Source organism: Cyprinus carpio, chromosome B19, assembly GCF_018340385.1.
Source record: "Cyprinus carpio isolate SPL01 chromosome B19, ASM1834038v1, whole genome shotgun sequence".
Taxonomy (NCBI): domain Eukaryota; kingdom Metazoa; phylum Chordata; class Actinopteri; order Cypriniformes; family Cyprinidae; genus Cyprinus; species Cyprinus carpio.
The window spans coordinates 15,947,280-15,970,250 of record NC_056615.1 but is presented as its reverse complement, the minus strand read 5'-3'; the positions used below and the strand labels follow the sequence as shown (position 1 = coordinate 15,970,250).

At 35.8% G+C, this 22,971-nt stretch overlaps 1 protein-coding gene across 5 annotated transcripts in view; it reads left to right on the top strand.

Annotated features, from left to right (window-relative positions):
• The window catches only part of csmd3b (CUB and Sushi multiple domains 3b), a 370,548-nt gene that overhangs the window by 249,568 nt on the left and 98,009 nt on the right, over window positions 1–22,971 (top strand). For all 5 annotated transcript variants that reach the window (XM_042745476.1, XM_042745479.1, XM_042745477.1 and 2 more), the window contains 8 exons: window positions 4,589–4,780; window positions 9,081–9,207; window positions 10,288–10,490; window positions 10,608–10,799; window positions 12,096–12,234; window positions 17,636–17,823; window positions 18,189–18,383; window positions 18,606–18,722. In XM_042745476.1, coding sequence (XP_042601410.1) covers window positions 4,589–4,780; window positions 9,081–9,207; window positions 10,288–10,490; window positions 10,608–10,799; window positions 12,096–12,234; window positions 17,636–17,823; window positions 18,189–18,383; window positions 18,606–18,722 — 1,353 coding nt within the window. The remainder of the gene's footprint in view (window positions 1–4,588; window positions 4,781–9,080; window positions 9,208–10,287; window positions 10,491–10,607; window positions 10,800–12,095; window positions 12,235–17,635; window positions 17,824–18,188; window positions 18,384–18,605; window positions 18,723–22,971) is intronic.

Sequence of the window (22,971 nt, the reverse complement as noted above, 5' to 3'; positions counted from 1 at the left end):
ATGCCAATTCCGATTTTCTTTCTAAAAACTATAATTGACAGCATATACAAACAAAAATCTATGCTATTTTTAATGCAAAAAATAATTTACATAATAAAACACATTACAATATTACAATTCCCCCACTCTGGACAAAGTTACAGATGTTCTCTCATTTAAACAACTCTCAAAATAAATTGCTTTGTGACTAGAAAAGAGGTAGAAATAACAATTAACTAAAATGATTTGCTGTATATAACAAAGCAAATGTCATTTCCCACTATGTTTCTTAAATTGTCTTTGTTTCACTAACCTTTTAAATGTGTCATCTTTCACATCAAATTCTTACAATGTTTCAATTAATTGAGTTAGAATAATCAGAAACTGTAGAGCTGTTACCATTCAACTGAAATCAGTATCAGTAAACTCCATCTTTCCACTGCAGGAAACACAGAAGCTGCATCTGAAGTGGCATTAGATTCATTTACACTGACTGTTTGATGAAGCTGAGGTGCCATAAATGCATTTACACATCTACATCTTGATTTGCTCAAAAACGTGGATTCATTCAGTAAAGAAACAATGCTGTGTTGCTTGACAAAACTTAACAATTTTGTTGCTAAATTTAGCAACTTCTCACACTACCCTAGTAACATTTTCTTCCAAAAGCACCTAGCAACAAATTCAGCTATTTTTAAAATTTATTTGGCAACTTTTGATAAGTGACTCAAACAATAAAAAGGCACATATTTTCCATCTAAATTACACAAGAGGAAACCAAAGATGCCTAGCAATACACACATCACATGAATTAAGTTAGCTGCTATTTATAATTGTTCAATTCAATAATAATAATAATCGAATAATTGAATAATTGTTTATTTATGATACACCTTGTTAGTAGCTTGTACCTGTGACTGTTGAGTAATTTAAAATGCAGGTAAAAAAAACCTGTGAAAAATCAATATGGAAATTTCCTTAATATTAACATATTAGATTGTGTCCTATTTTTACAGACTTTTCTAACTAACTGTAACTGCTATTACACTGCTTATTACGTACTTATTTTTAGTATGTTTATTTTTACTATTTTACTAGCTAAAAAAATAAAATAAAATCATTGTAATCATTAACCCTAGTGTTCAATAATTCAATGTTGTATTTAAAAATACAGTTATATTTTAATATCATATTACGTTATATTATTTTACAAACATATCTAAATAAACCAAAAAATAATTTTTGCTGAGACTTGATGTAGTGACACAATTTTGCGTTGTAGTTACATGATGTCATCATGCAATGACATCACAACATCATTTAGCAACTTTTAGCAGCTTTTAGCAACAAATCAACCTTCCTTTAGCAACTTCCCCTGAAAATTAGTTGGCAACACTGGTTGCTCGGAGGCACAAAACAGTTCTGCTGTGGCTTTGATTGGAACTAGTTTCATCAGCGAAACTGAGCAAAAACAGTCAATATTGTGTCTAAAATGTAATTCACATAACTTCTTGTTTATTGAACTACTATTGCGTAAAACCACACTGCAATCGTGTTGAAACATCTTGGTCGTGCAATGTAGCGTACCTAAATCATATTATAAATTTCTTCTTTTTTACTACCACAGTATGCAACTATAACTTTCTGTGAGTGCTGTTGCGCTCTTTTGTTTTTACGAGTCTCTCTCACACACTGACTGAGACTGTGTGAGACTCATCAGGCACAACATAAATACATTATCAGTCACCGTAAGTGTGATGTCAAAACAGACCGGTGTTCTAACGATTTGTGCTAACCGCTCAGATTGTGCTACCTCCCTTTAAAAAGATAGGGAGCACAAATCGACACCAGCATCTTATTCATGTGGTTTGAGGCTTTTTTTATGTCCATACCTATTCCTACCCTAAACCTACCCGTCCATACCTACCCTAACCCTAAACTTACCCTTTAAACAATACAATTTTTTTTTGGTAGCACAATCTGATAGGTAGTATGTTTCGTTGGTACACCCGATCATGTGGAAAACCGGCAAATTTCAGTCCCCGGCCGGTCGATCGGTGCATCTCCACTTGTATATTATCAACATATCTTGCATTTTGCCACATTGCCCATTAGTGAGCCCCTTTATGTCTTTCTTGATGATAGTGTGAGCAAAACATATAAGATGCATGGAAACATTATTTTACATGTTATTGCTAAACCATCTTTCATAGTTCTTTGCTATCAGGCCATACATTTGCTGATAATGGAGCATTAGTTGGATGAATTTGTTCTTAATTGCAGTTCATACATTTTCTATGGATGTTCTGTGGTGGGCTCTTGAGCAATGTGTGGTATTTTAATGTTTGGCCTTGTCCTCTTGAATGCATTTGTTTCTGTGTATTGTCTGATGCATTACTGCACAGTTCTCATCTTAAAAAGTATTTTAAAATCAATTAAGAGAATAATAGCTGATATAACTGATTAGTTGTTCATGAATAGAAACATTACATAAATATATGTTTGTTCACTACATTTTAAATGTAATTAATTAAAATTTGCAACCATTACACTAATGTAAAAATGTTAAATATTGTTTGATCTCAGATAATGTAAAAGTAAACACACTGTTTGGTTTAAAATGTTAACCATTAAAATGTAAATGTTTAGAGCCAGAAACATACAGTAATGTCAGGAAATGTAAATTTAGGCAAACTGTTACTTCTCAAGTAACATGATATTTTCTGTCATTTTGAAACATAATCAAGGCTTTAATTTGAATAATAGAACTATCAATGATTCACGAACTCATAAAAAAAAATCTCATTCAAAAAATGAAAAGATGCATGAAAACATATGATACTTGTATTACATTTAGTCACATCTGCAGTCTAGAAATATTAGGAGGGATTATTTACTAAATGTAATTGTGTCACTTCGTACTCTTGCTCAATTCCAAAAGATTTGATTTCCTCAGAACTCAACAAGCAGTAGATAGGAAAAGCTTTCTCTTACACAGGAAGGACATAACAAAAGCATGAGAAAACCTGAAACAATCAGCTTTTGGTCAGCTCAAAGGGATTATCAGGAAGTGGACCAGGAGAAACATGACTGTGTCTCCACTGACCTTGGCTTTATTGGCCCAGAGCCAGAGTTGTGCAGGCACTTGGTCTGAATTCGGTGCGCTTTAATGCTATTGTGCTCACAGTGTGGGATTCAACAAGGTTTTGGTTCCAGTGGGGGGTAAAGTATTAACCTGCTGGTGGGCTATCGCATTTGAAATCGACTAAATCCCTGTCTGTCTACGATTCCATTCCCCCTTGCAGGATTAGCCATTTGAGTGTATAATAAAGGTCAGAGAGAGCCAGCGAAGCCGAGCCACCTCCAGTATCTAGATGTTGTAATTAGAGACCTGATCCAGGACAGGGGAAGAATGTAGCTGATTAAAATAGCATTGTTTATTTGTCTGAGTCCTAATCTCAACCCAAGCGTGCTGTGAAACCATGACCTGTAATCAACTAGCAATCAAAGCCGGGTGTCAGATTTTAGTGAAGTTGTTGCCTCCACCTACAGTTGATGCTAAGTGCTGTTGTGTTTATCTGTACTTAACAACTTGCAGCTTAATGGTGGACCGCTGATAAGCTATACAAGTCCCCATGTGGTCATCTTAAGAGACCTATTATTTTTGAGAGACTAAACTCTAAGATAAGAGGATTTCGCCAAACTGAGACACCCTCACAGTCTTTGTAACACTTTAACAACTTTTTTTTGTGTTGCAGAGCTGAGATGTGGTACTTAATGATCATTATTAAATTAAAAAGCATCATATTATGCTTGACTAATCATTACATATGTTATAATAGTGATTTTATCAGTGTGTGTGTGTGTATATATATATATATATATATATATATATATATATATACATGCATACATTATGCATATTTTCTCGGAACAATTACTGTTTATATTAATATTTGCATGTATATTAAATCATAACATGCTAGTGTTTAATAACTTGTTAATGAAGGTTACTATAAAAAGAAACTTTGAAAAATTAGTAATTAAAATTATGTGATATACTGAGTGCGCTGCCTTGTGTTTTCGGTTATTTCCGAGTACTGGCTGTTTAATGATAATGAGTCATAGCTATACAGTTAATAACAGGATGTGTCGCACAGTGAGAGGGTCTGTGCTTTGGTTCTGATTATGGCTCCAAATTAACCAAGCACTTAATCTTAATTGTTCTGCCTGCTTAGCAAGGGACCGTCTCTGCCTACCAGCCCAGTAGGATCCTAACTTCAAATTGTTGCCGTTAATGATCACATTAATGGCAAACTTTCACAGCTTTGCCACAGAGCAGCATGAAAATATCAGGGAAAATTTCAGCAATCATCGCTGTAATGACCTCATAAAGCTGAATGCAGTATGGTTTGTTCTCAGTCTTATTCTGAATTTAATCTTACTAAACTTATCATAGTGCTCCATTTGTGTCATTTTTGACAGGTTTATACGGTGGTGTTTAATAAATGACATAACAAGTACAATAAAAGCACTATTCTGAAGAAAATATTGACATTGTCTGGAGTCAAACAGCCATCAGTAAGCTAACAGCCATGATGTCTTTCAGGTTTTGAGCTGTCTCACTGTGAAGACCCTGGGGTGCCCCAGTTTGGCTTCAAGGTCAATGACCAGGGCCACTTCTCTGGCAGCACCATCACCTACAAGTGCGACCCCGGATACACACTGCACGGCAGCGGCGTGCTCAAATGCATGACGGGAGAGAGGCGGGCCTGGGATAATTCTCTTCCTTCCTGCATCGGTAAGACTGCAGCGGCTTTGAAGCAGGGCCACAGTCATAGATGAGTATAATCAGAATAAGTACAGTCTTTGAATTCTCTCAGCTTTGACTATTGTTTGAAAATACAGTCACTATTTCATGAATCTAGGATGATAAAAGCCTTTCCACGTCAATAAACTTCACAGCCTTATGATTCTACTGAAAGAATGCAAGTGATTTCTTTGAAACAGCACTACTATTGGTATCCTAGTAGTCTGGTAAAGCCAGAAAAGCCTCAGTAAAATGTATATTTGTCGTTGTACAATGGATGTGACTTGCATATATTGTGATATTTTGAATGGTGTGTTTATATACAGGTTACCTCATGAATCGACCTTAGACTTTCTTCCCTCTAATCTGACTCTTTGCGTTGGTCCTGATCACTCTGTCTGGGTTATTTTGCAAGACTATACATTAAAATTATATTATAAGGCAAAAAAGAATGAGCTGTTAATTCATGTTGTCAGACTGTGAAGCTCTTTTCAAATGTCTTTTGATTATTATCTTTTGATTTCGAATATCTGTTTATTAATATCCAATATAAATGTTCTAGTACAAATATAGACTAACGTAAATGTAGCCCACTATCATCACCCTGTATGTGGCTATGAATTTAATAATGCACCAGGACTGTAAGTGTTGTATAAACAAAAGCAAATTACATAAGTTACAAACGATCATTACCATTAACGGTGACTCAGTACAATATATTGGTCCATTCGTTCACAACCAGAGCTTAATGTAGCGTTAGAAATCATGCGGATGATTTAAAAGTTTCAAAGTTGTGCTCTATACTCACCTTTCTAATGTTGTTCCTGAAGGAAAAGAGGTCAAAAAAGCAAAAAAGTGCAAAGTAATGTTGTAGGTTAAAGGAACAACACAATTCATATATAAATTAACATATTAAAAAATTACAATTATTAGTAACACTTTATTTTAATTCTCACTATTAACTAGCATGAATATTGGCTGTTTATTAGTACTTATTAAGCATTTAATAATGCTAATGCCTGCATATATTAATATATTATTGCCCACATTACCATATTTTAGATCGCTTAATCCTACCCCATACCCAAACTTAACAACTACCTACTAGTAGTACTACTAGTAGCAAATTAGGAGTTTATTAAGGCAAAATTCATAGTTAATAGTTAGTTAAAGGGATAGTTCTACCAAAAATGAAATTTCTGTCATTAATTACTCACCCTCATGCCTTTCCAAAACCAGTAAGACCTTCTTTCATCTTCGGTACACAAATTATTAGATATTTTTGATGAAGTCCTAGAGCTTTCTGACCCTGCATAGACAGCAATTGAACTACCACATTCAAGGCTCAGAAAGGTACTGTAGTAAGGAGATTGTTAAAATAGTCCATGTGACATCAGTGGTTCAACCGTAATTGTATGAAGCTACGAGAATACTTTTTGTGTGCAAAGAAACTATTTATTTTCTTTTGTGACAGCCTCCTCATTTTGGGGTTAACTATCCCTTTAATAGTGAGAACTGGACCTTGAAATAAAGTGTGACCCAATTAATATGTAAAATGTTCAAGATTATATTGTAAGATCAGTAATTGTAAATATTTTTTTTTTTTTTTTTTTAATTTGTATGTGTGTGTGATTAGTGCTTACTTTTTACATCTGAAAAATTCAAGAAATATATTAATATGAACTATAGAACGGTAGATATTCTTATTCGAACATTAATGACCGCTTCATGTCTTTAACGTCCTTTTAGTGCATGGAGATATTTTGTTGTCATAGAAACCACATTTGAACTTCGGCATTGGAGAGGGTGCATCATTCCAGCCTGATCTCTCCTTCTGGTTATCATAACTGAGCTCAGTGTTGCTCTCAGCCATTTGTCATAATTATCAAGGGCTGCAGTATAAGCACCCCCACCCACCCCCAGCTCTGTAGCTAGCAAAGCAGCAATATTGCTCATACTTTGCACAAGAAAAAGCACATTAGATATCTTAAAATGCCACATTATGCTGCCTTTAACCTTTTAAAGTAAATCCTTCTTAAATGAATACAAACGGCAAGTGTTTCTTCATAAAATTAGCGATGGTGGAAGCCCCTCGCACCATCTGCGATTAATGGTGCAGGATGTTAATATTGTAGCTGATGCAGGGGGTCCCGGTTGAGCTATGGAGATGATTCTTAATCAAGCATAGCGCATGAGGGGTTGAGATAGGACTGTGTGCCACTATTACTTCCTTCATTTTCCTGATGAATGGTGATTATGGGGATTTAGCCTCCAATGAGTTGGATATTGGTATGTCTACTGACCCCAGATCAGATTTGCTCACTATTAGATTTAGTCTTAATGAGGTCTGATTAGACTCAAAGCGCTCGTCCAAATTGCTTCCGCGCGGCAGATGTAGATAAAACAGTGACTTTCCTGTGTTAAATGCAGAGCATGTTTTTTACTCGCATTCATCTCATTTCTTCGTCAAAACTGATGGTAGGCTTGCAAAAGACTAATCAGCCTTGAAGTTTCAGGCTGATATTTTTCAGGCTTATCTGCCAGCATTAATAATACATACTTAATAATGTGGAGGATATTTCACTTCCTTTGACAGGCGAAATGTGCGGGTCATTTGTTGTGACCTTTAGCAAAAGTGAGATATATCAAAATAGTGAGAAGGAGTATCCTTTTTTTATATTACAGATGAAATATTTAACTATTTTTATATTTTTTCATTCAAGTTCACAGGTAAAGGGTGTGAATGAGACATTCCAATTCACCCATTTCTGCAGAGGAAGCTACACCCCCGCAATGCTAAATCAGCATTCCTCTCAACAGCAGTGCCATAATCTGCGGGCCGAAACGTGCAGTCATAAACACAGCATGAGACGGCTCGACAAGTCATGTTGTCATAATTGCGCTAAGGGAGGACGTACAAATTTTCAGCCTCAAACCAGAGGCTCCTTCAACTCCTAATCTTCCTGCATTGATTTTAAACGCATGAGCAGCCAATCAGGAGTGACTGAGCGCTCCTAACCGTCCAATGACACATGATTGAGACGCTGCCCTGATGAGCGATGAACATTGCAGGATGTTGGTTTAGCGAGAAGCTGGGGAGGAATACGTTTGGAAGATGCCTCTATTCCGGATGTCTAAAAAACACACTAATATTCAGATTAATCAAGTCGCAATCTGAACCCTGTTATTCAGGCTTCATTGAGCTGTGCGTCCATTGTTTGTCATGTAGATGGTTTATGCAAATGAGGCTCAGTGACAGGAATTGCTGAAAAGGGAATCATTAAGAAACGGTGCATGTCTCTTTCGAAACTGTTCCTCCCGGCCCCTGCAGTTTTTTACAAGAGGGAGAATGGGAAAGACAGGATAGGGGAAGATAGAAAAGGGGTCTGAGGGGAAAAGAGACTGCAATTAAAGTTTCCTAATAAAGTGCTTGTGAAAGCCGACTAATAATGAACAGAGTACAGAGGGCTAAAGTGGCTAGTCTGAATGCCATCAGGAGGCATCAAAATGGACGTCAGGCTCATTTGTTCATTTGATTGATGCTCTGACTTGGAGCTGACAAATCACCTTGTCTGCTTATAGGGAATTCGAGGAGAATAGAGGAATGGTGAAACAAGACGAGGTGAAACAGTTCCAGTAGAAGCCACCATTGTTGGGTGTATCTTCAATTGACTCTGTGGACTTTTAAATATTAAACATCTTTAAAATGCATAAATCCAACATAAAAAAAAATGCTCCACATGGCTCCACCAAGCCTCAATACATGACACATTGCTGACTGTAATTGACTGAGTTACAGGCTTTATCAATATATATTGATCATATTTTATCAATATGTATTGATCATATAAAATAAAATACGAGCTATACTAGGATGCTGGGAGAGGTAACTGGTTCAGTGCAGTCTAAAAGCTAAAACTGATTTCTTCAGCTTCAGTAGCTCCCCTCTAATTCCCCCCTTGTTTTTACATACATCTTTTTTTCATAAATAAATAAATAAGTTGTTGTTCTGTACAATCCAGAAACTTTTTTGCACTGTGTTTAGATGTCTGAAAACCTCACGGTGCTTTATTGATCTACAGTGCTTTTTATTCTCAGACTGCCCCACTCGTGTTGTGCTTGTTTCCCAGGCACCCCTAATTATTTCAGCACTCACCTGCAAATCTTCAGGGACCATGATGTGTTTGTACAAGTGTGAGAGTATGCATAAACTCACCACTGTTTAATTCTTCTTCTCAATTCTCTTTCTGTCTCTCCCTCCCACCCCGTTTTGTCCTTTCTTTTTTCCCAGCTGAATGCGGTGGACGTTTTAAAGGGGAAACATCAGGACGCATTTTGTCGCCAGGTTATCCATTCCCTTATGACAACAATCTGCGCTGTACCTGGGTCATCGAGGTGGATTCGGGCAACATCATCAGGTGCTGATAAGTATTTGCTTCCAGCTGTCCATCTGCTGTCTGTCTTCATCTAGAATTAGCGATTGGAACATTACCGAGCCCATAAGAATGCAGCCAGCGAATTCAGCTGAGACTAGAGGTTTTTATCTATTAATAAAGCTCTAATGGCAGACCTGGCCATTGATGTACAGAGAGAAAAGGAGACATCAGATGAGCTGATGGTACCTCGTAAATCTCTTTGTTTACCACCTGCACGGCCAAACTCATTATAAAGCTTAAAACGCTGTTGCACTTTTAATGTTGCACTACAACCCAATGATTTGTCCTCTTTCCAGTCCTCTCAGCAGCAAAAAGCTTTTTGAAATTGCATACTTGTTCATTATTTGTTCATCTGCGGCTGATGTCTCGATCAGACCAGATTGCTAAATTGTTATCAAGGACTGCTGCTCAAAAAGGAGATGTGATTGTTCTCCTCAATTATTGAAACCTGGAGCATAATATTTGCGATAGAATTGTCTGACACTACCTCTGTGTGATTCATCACAACTGTGCAAAGAATTTTGAACATTCATTTCTGCCGAATAAAACTCTTATCTACTGTATTCAAAGTAAATATGGAATAATCAGCTGAGTGATGTAAATATGAAACCTTTTAGTATTATTGAGAGTATTGATTAATGTGTTATTTAGTGTTTATAGCCTACATAATTTTAGTATTTGTATTAATTTAGCTGTTTTTGTCTTGTTTTTTTTTTTTGTTTTTTTTTATTGACTATAAAGTTTTTCTTATTTTTTTATTTCAGTTGTAATTTGTTATTTTAGTACATCAAGTTAAACTAAAGAAAATGAGCAATATTGCCTTAGCAACTAGCTGAAATAAAATAATTTTAAGGGTTTTCTCCAGTTAATTTTAAGTATCATAAGTGTATTAGGTTTAGTTAGCTATAATAACTCTTCCATGTTTTTTGTTTTTTTTTATGCATTGGAATAATAATGAATGGCACATCTGTTGTATGTCAGACAATCCTTTGTTTCTATCACTGTGCATTGTGCATCTAATGAAGCATGACTTGTATGACTGGTTTGTTTTTATATTAACAGCCTGCAGTTTCTAGCCTTCGACACCGAAGCGTCCCACGACATCCTGAGGGTATGGGACGGGCCTCCAGAGAATGAGATGTCTTTGAGGGAGGTGAGCGGCTCTCTGCTGCCGGAGAACATCCACAGCACCCTCAACATGGTTACCATTCAGTTCGAGACTGACTTCTACATCAGCAAGTCTGGATTTGCCATAGAGTTCTCAAGTGAGTAGATGTATTTTTTCTGGAGTTCTGATTGGAGCACTGTATTTCGATTGACAGCATACAGTAACTGCTCATAAGGTGCTAATTGACTGTTAATTGATTTGAATGTGATTACAGGTTCAGTGGCTACTGCCTGCAGGGATCCAGGAGTGCCTATGAACGGCAGTCGTAATGGAGATGGTCGGGAGCCTGGAGACACTGTGACCTTTCAATGTGATCCTGGGTATGAACTGCAGGGAGATGTAAAGATTACTTGCATACAAGTGGAGAACCGCTACTATTGGCAACCAAGCCCTCCTGTCTGTATAGGTAAGGGTTTGTATTGGAATTTAATTAAACGAATGAATCTGTCAAGAGTATTTGGCTTTAGAATTATACAGGCTTTATCACAGTTACACAGATGTAACAGTGCATGTAACCATTGTGTGATCTTTTTTTTTCTTCGTTATTAAATTATATTAAACAAACATTACAATTAAATAAATGGATTAAAAATGTCAGGATGGGTAGCAGGCTAGTTTGTGACCAAATGTTGGTTTGTATAAATTATATTTAATTTACACTTAATTTTCCTGCTTTTATCATTATTTTTTTATTTATTTATTTATTTACTTTGTCACAATTTTTAAGGATTGTGATGAGCAAAACTCATGTGTGACAGAACTATACTTTCGTATTTTAGTTATTAAATTTTTTTTCTATTAATTCAATAATTTTTATTTATAGGCGCCTTTCATGAGTTATCTCTAAATTAAGATGTTAATTGTTATTATGATTTTAATTATTAGATGCAGTCAAAACCTCTGATACAGATATATGTGTTTAAAACTAGCTACTTTTCCTGGTGGGTTAGTTTTATGATAAATAATAGTTTAATAAACATACAGTGTCTAACAGTTTACTCAAAAAGGGGATTTGTGTCCCTGATGTTTTGAAAAAGGCATGATAGTGTATTGTATTTGTACACTGCATGCTATATGCTGATCTGCAAACATTAGACAAATCCTCATACATAAGAAGTATTGTTTTACTCATTTTCATAATGCATATTCATGATTCTGAGACATCTAAGAGGCTGAGTTAATTGGTACATATTGCTTTAGATGTTGACAACAGAACTTGTGTCTAAAAAGTGCTCTAAAATTAGGCAGTTTTTATCAGCCCATTCTCAAGAGCTGTTCGCAAACTGAGGGACCCGACACCATTGAGATTCCTTATCATCTCTGTGACATGAAAGTGTGCCCAAATGAATGAATATCAAGTTACGAGATACGGATTGTCTCTTTCTTTCAAAGATACTTCATTTTGGATGCAGGAAAGTGAGGGTACAGGATTTTCATCTTATCCTTTCATATTCTAAATAACCTTTCTCTCTTGCTGTAGTTCTCATTCTCATATATAAGATATGAGCGCTTTACATGGCCCGGTTCCTCAGAGGAGCTTAAAATTTTCTCAATATCTCTGTCTCTGCATGTTCACTCCAGCACTCTTTCTCTGGGCTCCTGGTTCGCACAGATGTTCAAGCCGCATGTTTTAATAAGAGATTCTCCTCATGTGTTACTAATGCCCATATGCTGCTGATATGAGTCCTCTGTGTTTTCCCAGCTCCGTGTGGGGGCAATCTCACTGGTTCCTCTGGGTTTATTCTGTCACCCAACTTCCCTCATCCATACCCGCACAGCAAGGACTGCGACTGGCTCATAGCCGTCAACTCTGATTACGTCCTGTCTCTTGCTTTCATCAGGTAAAGAAATCTATAAGCTATTCTGTATGGCTGTGGTATTGCTTTAGATTGTTGAATAATATGATCTTTTTTATTTATTTATCAGTGGTGCACAGAAACTCTTAATAAAAATTCACTGAATACCCTAATATATATATATATATATATATACACAGTACAGACCAAAAGTTTGGAAACATTACTATTTGTAATGTTTTTGAAAGAAGTTTCTTCTGCTCATCAAGCCTGCATTTATTTGATCAAAAATACAGAAAGAAACTGTATTATTGTGAAATATTATTACAACTTAAAATAATAGTTTTCTATATGAATATACTTTAAAAAAAATAATTTATTCCTGTGATGCAAAGCTGAATTTTCAGCATCATTACTCCAGCCTTCAGTGTCACATGTAACATCCAGTCTATCACATGATCATTTAGAAATCATTCTAATATTCTGATTTATTATGAGTGTTGGAAACAGTTCTGCTGTCTAATATATTGATGAATAAAAGGTTAAAAAGAACTGCATTTATTCAAAATAATAAAAAAAATCTAATAATATATATTCTAATAATATATTTTCTTTACTATCACTTTTTATCAATTTAACACATCATTGCTGAATTAAAGTATTGATTTTATTTAAAAAAAAGAAAGAAAAAAAAAAATACTGACCCCAAATTACTGACCAGTAGTGTATATTGTTATTACAAAATATTTATATTTTAAAAACATAGTTTCTTTTTCTTTTTTTTTTTTTTACTTTTTATTCATCAAAGTATCCTAAAAAAGTATCACATGTTCTGAAAAAATATTAAGCAGCAGAACTGTTTCCAACTTTGATAATGAATCATCATATTAGAATGATTTCTAAAGGATCATGTGATAATGATCCTAAAAATGCAGCTTTGCATCACAGAAATAAATGATAATTTAAAGTATAATAAATTTAAAAACAATTATTTAAAATTGTAATAATATATCACAATATTACCTTTTTTTTCTGTATTTTTGATCAAATAAATGCAGGTTTGATGAGCAGAAGAAACTTCTTTCAAAACATTAAAAATAGTAATGTTTCCAAACTTTTGGTCTGTACTGTATATATATATATCAGGGTAATTAATTATTTTTTTTATCTAATTAATTACATGATGTGGGGATTAATTAATCTAATTAATCGCACATAAAATTGGTCTGAGAAATTACTCCCAAAAAAATCATTGTTGTGTAAAGCACCAGACAGACATTACAAAAAGTAGCTTCAACCAGAAATATTTTGTTTGATAAAATTTATCACATATACATTTTTAGACCATAAGGGTGAGTAAATGATGACACAAATGTCATTATTGGGTGGGTGAACTATACCTTATGTGGGTCATCTGACATTTCATACAGTTGATTGATGATGAATATGATGCAGGGCAAAAAATCACTGCATGATGGAGCGTAGAGAACCTAGTTAGAATGTCCCTAAAATTCAAAATATATTTGAGTTTTGAGGTTTTGTCTCATATTTACATCATATAGTTAAGGAATATCACACGAGCAATAGGCTAAGTGCAATATCTCACAAGTGCGAATGTGATACTGGTCTTATACAACAGTTCAGTAAGTAAGAAGTTATTATTGTGTTATTTTAGAAACAATGTTGTCTGTTTTGCACAGTTTTGCCAACAAAACTATAAAGACAAAACAGAACTGTTCGTATCCGAGCAACACAGCAGCATTTCATTTTTAATGCACGTTTTGAATGAACTGGGTGAACCATTTGGCGCATTGAACCACTGGCCATAGGTGTGTTGAATTTTGAAGAAGATCATCATCAGTGTATGACATCAAAGTACCGTGATAGAGATTCAAAAGCATATAAGGAGCCGTCTGCTCTCTATAGCTCACACGGTACTTTGATGTCACACACTGATCTGTCTGATGGTGATGATCCATTATAAGTGGAACAAGCCTTAAGATTCAATGGACCATTCATAAAGAACCATTTACTTCACTCCTGAATGAATCAGCCATTTGAACGAATCAAATGAATGAATAAATGACTCAATGACTTAATCATTAAGACATTTACCACCACCTACTAGCAGTTTTAGTTTATCATTTAGAGTATCATTTCATTAAAGAAATTATTTCATATTTCCATAATAATAATAATAAAATTGATCAAATAAATTATTAAAAGTAATTCACCCACCCCAAAATGACATTTGTGTCATCATTTACTCACCCTCATGGTCCAAAATATGAGTATATGAGTATATGTAATAAATGTTATCAAACAAAATATTTCTTGCTGAAGCTACTTTTTGTAATGTCAGTTTTATGCTTTACACAACAATGACTTTAAATTATCTTTTGGGAGTAATTTCTCAGATATGATGTGTGATTAATTCTCTTCTCTTCTGAAGAATTCTCTTCTGCTCTTCTGCGTGGGTGGGTGTAATGCGTGTAGTAGTTCATTCAAATACATAATTATTTATTTATATACAGTGTATTATATACTGTGCATTGCTGAATGAAGTGAAGAAACAAACAGAAAAAAGAAAAATAATGTAATAATACTATGCAGATATGCATGTGTGTATATAAAGGAGATATATTTATATTTTTTATATTTTTCTTTATATATTTATAAAAATTCAAAAACATATTCTGGAACTTATATCTCAACTGATTTTTTTATAAGATGTGTATTAGAAAGTTTTTATGCACCATTTATAGACAATCAGATATATATAGTAGCAGCTTCTGGTTAGCATTTGTGGCAGAATGAACAGGGAGGTTTGTATATTTACCATTGGTGTCCAAGAAGTTTTGTGAATGCAGACAGTGCGGTTCTCTGTCGCAAGGTTAATATCAGCTGAACCCTCTGTTGTTTTGGGTTCAGCGAGTTTTAAATTGTGGCCGATGAGACAGTAAGACGCACGATCGGAAATAATCTTGCAGTGCGCGTATTCCTGGCCTTTCGTTTATCCCCTCATTTGAGCTATAATATCTCAAACTGATAAGTTCACGAGTTCATTTAGAGGCTGCTGTGTCATAACGCTGAATTCAAAATGAGTGCCCACAGTGTCCTTCGACATGGCCGCAGTCGACATGTTGAGTAATTATGTAGCAGCAACGGCTATCACTGTCTGAATTAAAATGCATTTCATGTCTGGGAGAGATAATGAGCCCAGCTGGAATTCTTTGCTCATTTTGTCTGTAATGAACCTGATGGTGGTCCTTTTTTTTTTAGCTTCCCCTCGTCTCGCCTTAAAGGTGTAGAGCGGTGTCTCTGCCTTGAGTGATGTGACCAATTAGTATAAAAGCAGGGTTGATAAATTTCCTTCACAGTCCAATCATGTTGCTAATTATGTCCATCTTTCATTTAGCCAACATGTAGCGACGCTCAAGCCGCAAGCAGGATTCTCCGTCCAGCCAGGGTCAGTGTGAGGTTAAATTCTAGTGCTGTAGGAGTTTGTTGTATTTGACAGTCGCCGTAGTCCTCCCTCCATGTTAATGCTAATAGCGCCGCTAGCATGCGATTCCTTTCCACCTGGATCAAAGCGTGTCGCGAGGGTCTAGTCCAGGCGTGAGTCTGTGGAATATTAATCAGGATTCGCACGCAGTCAGCAGAAGAAGAAGTGCTTAGGTTTCAGCATTTCTCCTTCTGAATATCAGTTTCTCACGCTAGCACTTTGAAATATTGGCGACTGTTGAACGTTTAAACTTTGCACTTTCTTCTCTTTGACTCATCATCTAAGAGCAGTTCCTTTAATGACAGCAATAACTCAAAAACAATCTTCCGTTCTGCCTGTGTGTCACAATTTACAACATTTATCACAACAGGAGCTGCCATTTGAGGTTGTTTTGTGAGTGTTCTGTGCCTAATATTTTTCAAAACCTTCACAGCTACTAGTTAAAGCCATACATCAGCCCCAAAACAGATGATGAAGAACTTTTTGGGGTGGTTTTTTAGCTTTTTTTTTTACCTAGCCCAGCAGGTAGTGTCATTCTCATGGTTGGCGTTACATCTGAAGTAGCCTCTTTCTCATTTGAATTTGTCCTCTCTCTGAGTAAATAAGCATGTTGGAGTTCTGCCAGAAGGGCAATGTCTCAAACAGGTTTCTAATAAATAGCTCTCGTTCGGTTCCATCTCAAAGACTTTCATTACACAGTCCATTACTGACTTCTTTCTCCTTAAAAAAATCCACAGTATGAAATATGTCCACAATGAAATTGGAAATGAACAATACATGCGCACCAGCCCTCCGAAAAAAAGTGACCTCTTTTAGCAACACTACAAATGTAATCCCAGCCGGGTGTCTCTCTATTTAGCAACAATCAACCTGATTACTGCAGAAATAATTGTTTTCTGACTGACAGCTACAGAGGGTATGGAGTGGGGGGAAAAACCCAATGCGTCTGTTTATCAGAAATTAATGGCTTTTTTAATGTGGTGTAAAGGATCTTATCCTGTGTATGAATTATCCTATAATAACCCCTAAGCAGTGGATTCTGGCGCAGTGAAGTGTGGAAGGCATGCTTAGCATTCTCTCTCTGCATAATGGGAGAAAAAGGGGGTGTAAATCTGATTCAGTCACAATCCATCTCATGCAAATGACTCCACTGATGGGCGAGACCTTATCATTACACCTTACTGCAAATGAAAAGGTGCAAGTGTTTATATGTGTGGCTCTCTGTCTTGGAAATCTCTGAGCATAGCTGAGATGCTGATACTGGGAGATGCCGGAAGATTTTATATCTGAGTTTTAGAAGTATGTGAACGCTGGCATTCAATGCCTGGATATTTATTTAGGATGTTCAACCTTAATGTTAACTGTCATGCAGGTCATATGGACAATACAGAGACGTACCTCAACCAAGTTAGCATGCATAACAGGCATTTAGGTGGACAGGTATTTAATCCACACTCCTCTTTTTGTAATTCCATTTTCTAAAAGTAGTTTTGTGGTTTGGTTGGATTAAAAAAAGATTAATATTTATTTATTAATATTATATTATATTTGTTAATATTTTTTTATTACGATTAATTTTCAAGATTTTAATTGTTTTAAAAGCATCAGTATTCAAATGTTTATAATTGTTTAATAATTTTAAAATGATATCCTCTGTTATATTTTTATATATTTTTACACTGTTGTTGTCATTTAAGTAATACAGGAGTAAACTACATGAAGGTAAAAGATTTTAAATCTTGTGTGAATAAAATTTATGTATAAGTAATTTTTGTTGTTGTTTGGTCTCTCTTATCATTCTAAAACAGGCTCCACTTGCTTTATACATGTTTTACTTTATACTGCCGTCTGCAAAGTTGATCTCAGGACTCGAATATCCAGATCACAGCCAAGCTTTTGATCCCTCTATTCAGAAAACTCCTCTTTGATCATCTATCCTAGCTTCAGCATAGAGCCCAACTACGACTTCTTGTATATCTACGATGGACCGGACAGCAACAGCCCGCTGATCGGGAGCTTTCAGGACAGCAAGCTTCCAGAACGAATAGAGAGCAGCTCCAACACCATGTACCTGGGCTTTCGCAGTGATGGCTCTGTCAGCTACACCGGCTTCCACCTGGAGTACAAAGGTAGACCCTGACATTTCGAGAGCCTAAATGTCTAAACCCTTAATTAAATACAGTATATTACACATATATCGAACTGCAGAGGGAAGTCAGGCTGTGACTAGTATTCAGTTGATGGTTTAAAGAAGTGTCTGTTTACTCACTCTTATCTATTTATTTTTTTCCCTCAGAACATAGATTTTTTTTTACAGTTCATAGTTACCAGACAAGCTCGAAAGCCCCCCTAAAAGGCTTTTTCTTAGAAGAAAAATGTGTTTATGTAAAGAAATCTTAGTTTCAACCAATAACTGTTCATTCTGCAAGCTAAGCTATGCCTAAAGTGATTTTCAGCCCTTGCCTTTCCTGCACCTTCTCTCCATCTCATACAGCTAAGCTGAGGGAGTCATGCTTTGATCCCGGTAATGTGATGAATGGCACTCGGTTGGGCAGTGACTACAAGCTGGGTTCCACTGTGACCTTCTACTGTGAGGCAGGCTACGTCCTCCAGGGCTATTCCACGCTTACCTGCATTATGGGTGATGATGGCAGGCCTGGCTGGAACAGGGGGCTGCCCAGCTGTCAAGGTAGGGTCTGCAAGTAAAGATGGATGAGTCAGAGAATCTCTGAGAATAAACAGTTTGGGCCTGCTGCTGCAGACCAAACAAAATTAATCAAACTCGTAAAATGGCTTGTGCATGCTTCGCTAGCCAAGATCAGTTCTATCGAGGCTAGTGTCTCAAAGATAGCAGTTCATCATGAATGTTGAAGCATAAAGTAATGAGTGATCTGGGTGTTTGTGTGAACAGCACCATGTGGAAGTCGCTCCACTGGGACAGAAGGAACCGTGCTGTCGCCGAATTTCCCAAGGAACTACACAACAGGACAGAGCTGTGTGTACTCTATCTCTGTACCCAGGGAGTTTGGTGAGTAACTGAAAATAAGAAACAAAATTGCAATGCAGCAAAGCCTAAACAGTATGGAGTTATGCATTTAATGTGTTTGGTGAGTGTATCATACAAATTCTTGGGGCTTTTTGTGACAGGGATATTATTTTGGGCAGTTTTGGGTGTCTCTCTTTATTTAGTTTGAATATGGTTTTAAACGTTTAACCATTTTACCATGTTAATAAACACACTCATATGTTCATATGACACTATTACATTCAAATGAATGTTCGCAGTCATTTTTAGTGTATAAAATCATATTAAATATCATACCTTTGCAATTAAATATCAAACCGTATGCCCTTGTTAAAAAGTGTGCTTAATTAAGTGTACACTTGTAGCGTACATCAAATTTTGAAAGTATATTTTTAAGACTGTACTTGTAGATAATATAATATTAATGAAATTAAAAAAAACTTAGTCAAACCAAAATTTATTCAGACACCTTCAAAATTTGTCACCTTCAATAGTCTGTGGGGTAAAAAGGCCGCATTAGCAATTAAAGAAAAAAACACTTAAGCAAAACATAAGGTCAAAGTGTCTGAATAATTTTTGGTCCCAAAATTTTATCAGTTTTACGTTTTTTTTTTTTTTGCTGTCCTCACTTGCAAAATGAACTATAGTGTCCTGCACCCACTAGTAAAAAAAAAAAATAATAATAATAAATAAAAAATTATATCTGGTGTCTGAATAATTTTTGGTTTGACTGTAAATGGATTTAGAGTTCATTTGCATGACTGTTTATTACTTAGGTTACTTAAAAGTACATTTTAAATCATTGTTTGTCTTTTGTTGTTTTCGAAGACAATAGAAGTAATTATGAAATTACAAATGAAGATGTGCTTAAGATCTACTTAAAGTGGTCAAAAAGGCAACCTAAAGTTCTTCTAATGACATTTAACATACATTTTTAATACATTTGAACTAATTGCAATTAATATGCAATGTAAATACTTCAGTTTGCACTTACATTAAGTATATATTTTAAGTATATTATTTCTGTAATAAGTACTCTTTTTAAAAGTATACTGAAGGGTACTTCTTTTTCCACAAGGTTGAGTCTGAACTATGTTAAAGTATGCTATCTCCTGTATTCATTTCTATACATTTGATTAGCTCTTTTCAAGACAGGAGGTGTGTAGCTTAGCAACTAACTTCCTCGTCTTACTTTATTGAAAGCCATGTTGACAAAAAAAAAAAAAGTGGACTTGTCTAGAAGCAAGGTGTTGCACAGTAAGAATATTTCATAGTCTGAGAGTGTAGTCAGTCTGGTGTCAGCGTTCCTGTGTCACTGCACAAAGACCAGACCTTCCAAACCAACAGATGAAAAAGAGAGGACGGTTTGAACTGAAATTAATTTTGGTACCGTATGCAGCTCTTATTCAGAGCATCTGTGAATTACAGCAATTTTAGAGAAGCTGCTTTGGAGCTGGCCAATAATTTACAGGAGTCTGAGTAACAGAACCAACTATATTTAAGCTACCTATAGGAATAGTTCATGCAAACCCTTATGACTTTCTTTCTTCAATAGAACATGAAAGAAAATGTCGTCTTTTGTGTTCCACAGAAGAAAGAAAGTCATCCAGGTTTGAAACTAAATAATTTTTTTTTATTTTTGAGTGTACGATCCCTTTAAAAGTTTAGAAGCAAATGCAGAATTTTTTTAGTAGTTATGTGCCACCAAGAATCCTTGACCTGCTGTATTCCAAGGACACTTGAAATGTTTGCAGACAGCCTATGATTGTAATATCCAGACACCAGTTGGAAAATAGTACAGAGATGAAAGTGTGAAATGAGAAAGCAATTCAAACCTCCCAGTCCTGGTCTCATTGTCTTAGGGTTCATTTTTGTGCTAAAAGAAAGCCACTTTGCTATCTCAGTTCTGTATCAAGAAGGCTGTGATTTTATGAGGTATGTGGTGCTGAAAGGATAGAAACCATGAAAAAAAAAACTCCTCTGTAAACGTTGCTGTCAGTTTAACTGTTATGGGGATTTTGGACCTCCCTCACATGCATCGTTTGGCATTATGTGAGCAGTATGTGATGTCTCCCTCGAGGCCCCTCTCTGGGCATTGGACTGCTCGCACTCTGATGGAAGGTCCTAAACGGGATAGATGTCATTTGAATTGAAAACCTTCATAAAAAGCTAACGAAAAGTGAAAACCATGATAGCTTTGCAAATGAAAAGGCCTGAAAATGAATAGTCAGCAGCTGAGGTGTTTTAGCCCCTGAAACGCATACATCACACCATTAAACTCGCCTTGCCATTTTAAACATTGGCATATGTACACGTAGTACTAAACATACTGTGAAATATTGCCTGCCTGTTCAGTTCTAAACATAAATATTGACATATTCAAATTTCTCTACTATACTCTAAAGTATTTCTATCAAATGTGTGGGATACAGATTGTGGCATTGCTTTTTTCTTACTAGAACCAACAGCAATAAAAATATCAATACCAGCAAGGGAACCAGTATGGGTACCAGTTAATGCAAGGGAAACAAGCATATTTGCACTGGTTTCCAATAGGATGTTTGGACAAAATTCAGAATTTAATAGGAATAGTTCACCCAAAAATTACAATTCTGTCATTATTTGCTCACTTTTATGGCATTCCAATCTTTTATGACTTTCTTTCTTTCTTAAGTAGACCAAAAAGAAGATTTTTTTTTAAATAAAATAAAAAGTAAATGAAAATTTCTTCTAAATCTTCTCTTATGTTCCACAGAGCAAACAAGGCTTTTAAGAATTGCCTTAATTTTCAAACAGGAATTAAAATGCATTCTAAATTCAATTCCGAATGGTGAAGAGACAAAGTACTTGTTCAGGTATTTCGATGGATTTTAACCCCAGGTAAATAGTACCTGAGATCTAGACATAAACTGTCACAGCAATTTGTCTTGTTCCCCAGAGCTGCAGTTCAAGCCATTAGTAATGATTGGAATTGCAAAAGGGCTGAGGTTCTTTTACATTAACGAATAATTAGTAAACCATGCCTATCTTTCAAAGTGATATCCGCTTAAAATTATCTGCAAAGGTACATCCATTATGCTCAATTAACAGGCAAATGTCACATAGTGTGTTTAAAAAAAAAAAACGAATAAATGCAGTCTTGGGCAAAATACTGTGCAACTGAGTGCTGCTTTAATTAGTCCTGTTTGAGTTTGGTGTACATTGGTCATCAGCAGTTCTGTTCTAATCACTCAGTGTGCAAGTTAAACAAGTTCATGGTAATAGAGCAGAAGAAAGAAAAACTAACACAAATAGAGGGTGAAAATGGGAGAGAAGAAATTCAAGACGGGAGATCCATAAGTCTAGTTTGTGCTGATGCTGCAGAGCCTCTACATGGTGGACACCTGCTGGGAGGGGGAGCATTCCATTATCATGCACCTGAAGTATCGTCAAACATCCAGGCCAAGAGAGGGAACGATTAAAAGCTTAAAGTGCCTTGTAGAACAAAGCCTGGGCTGAGCGTTTGTGTTGGACTGGAGATAAATATCTTACGGTTGTCATAAAAGCTTTTGTTTTGTCAGATTCAAAAACGGCATGGAGGCAAATCATATAAGCCAGAGAAGTTCAGCTTTGTGTATTGATTCCTAAAATATTGTGAAACCGGTCTGCTGGTTTTATTGGTGGCTGTGGATTGGGCATAGAATGGCATGCACAATCCTTTAAGACTGGGAAGGAATCATAAAAACTGGCATTGCCATTGCTGAGAGTAGTTTTTTGGAACAGAAGACTGGTGGTCAAACCTATATGGCTTATTTAATGGCCAATACTGATGTCTAGAGAGAGCAAAGTGCCCGATATAATGCTGATATGTGTACATTTATATATTTGGCAAATGCCTTTTATCCAAAGTGATCTACAAATGAGGAGGATTGTAAGAAAGTCATTCATCCTTGAGAGACAATACTGTGATACAAAGTTTCACAGTTGCTGGGAAGAGTATAAAAGTATGCGCTAGATTCGGGAAAGTTGAAGAGAGTGAAGAAAGAATAGTACTGTACTAAGTGTTGTAGATTCTGTAGTGCTGTAACAATCAGGGGAACACAGGTGCATGGAATGATCATCAATATAACGGGGACACGGAACACATGGGGAAGAAAACACAACAAAATGTGTCCAGGGGCGTGACAGTTATGTTGTGAAATCTTGAAACGGTTTACAATCAAATATTGAAAACAGTTGTGCTTATTACCAATATTGAAACCATGATGCACAT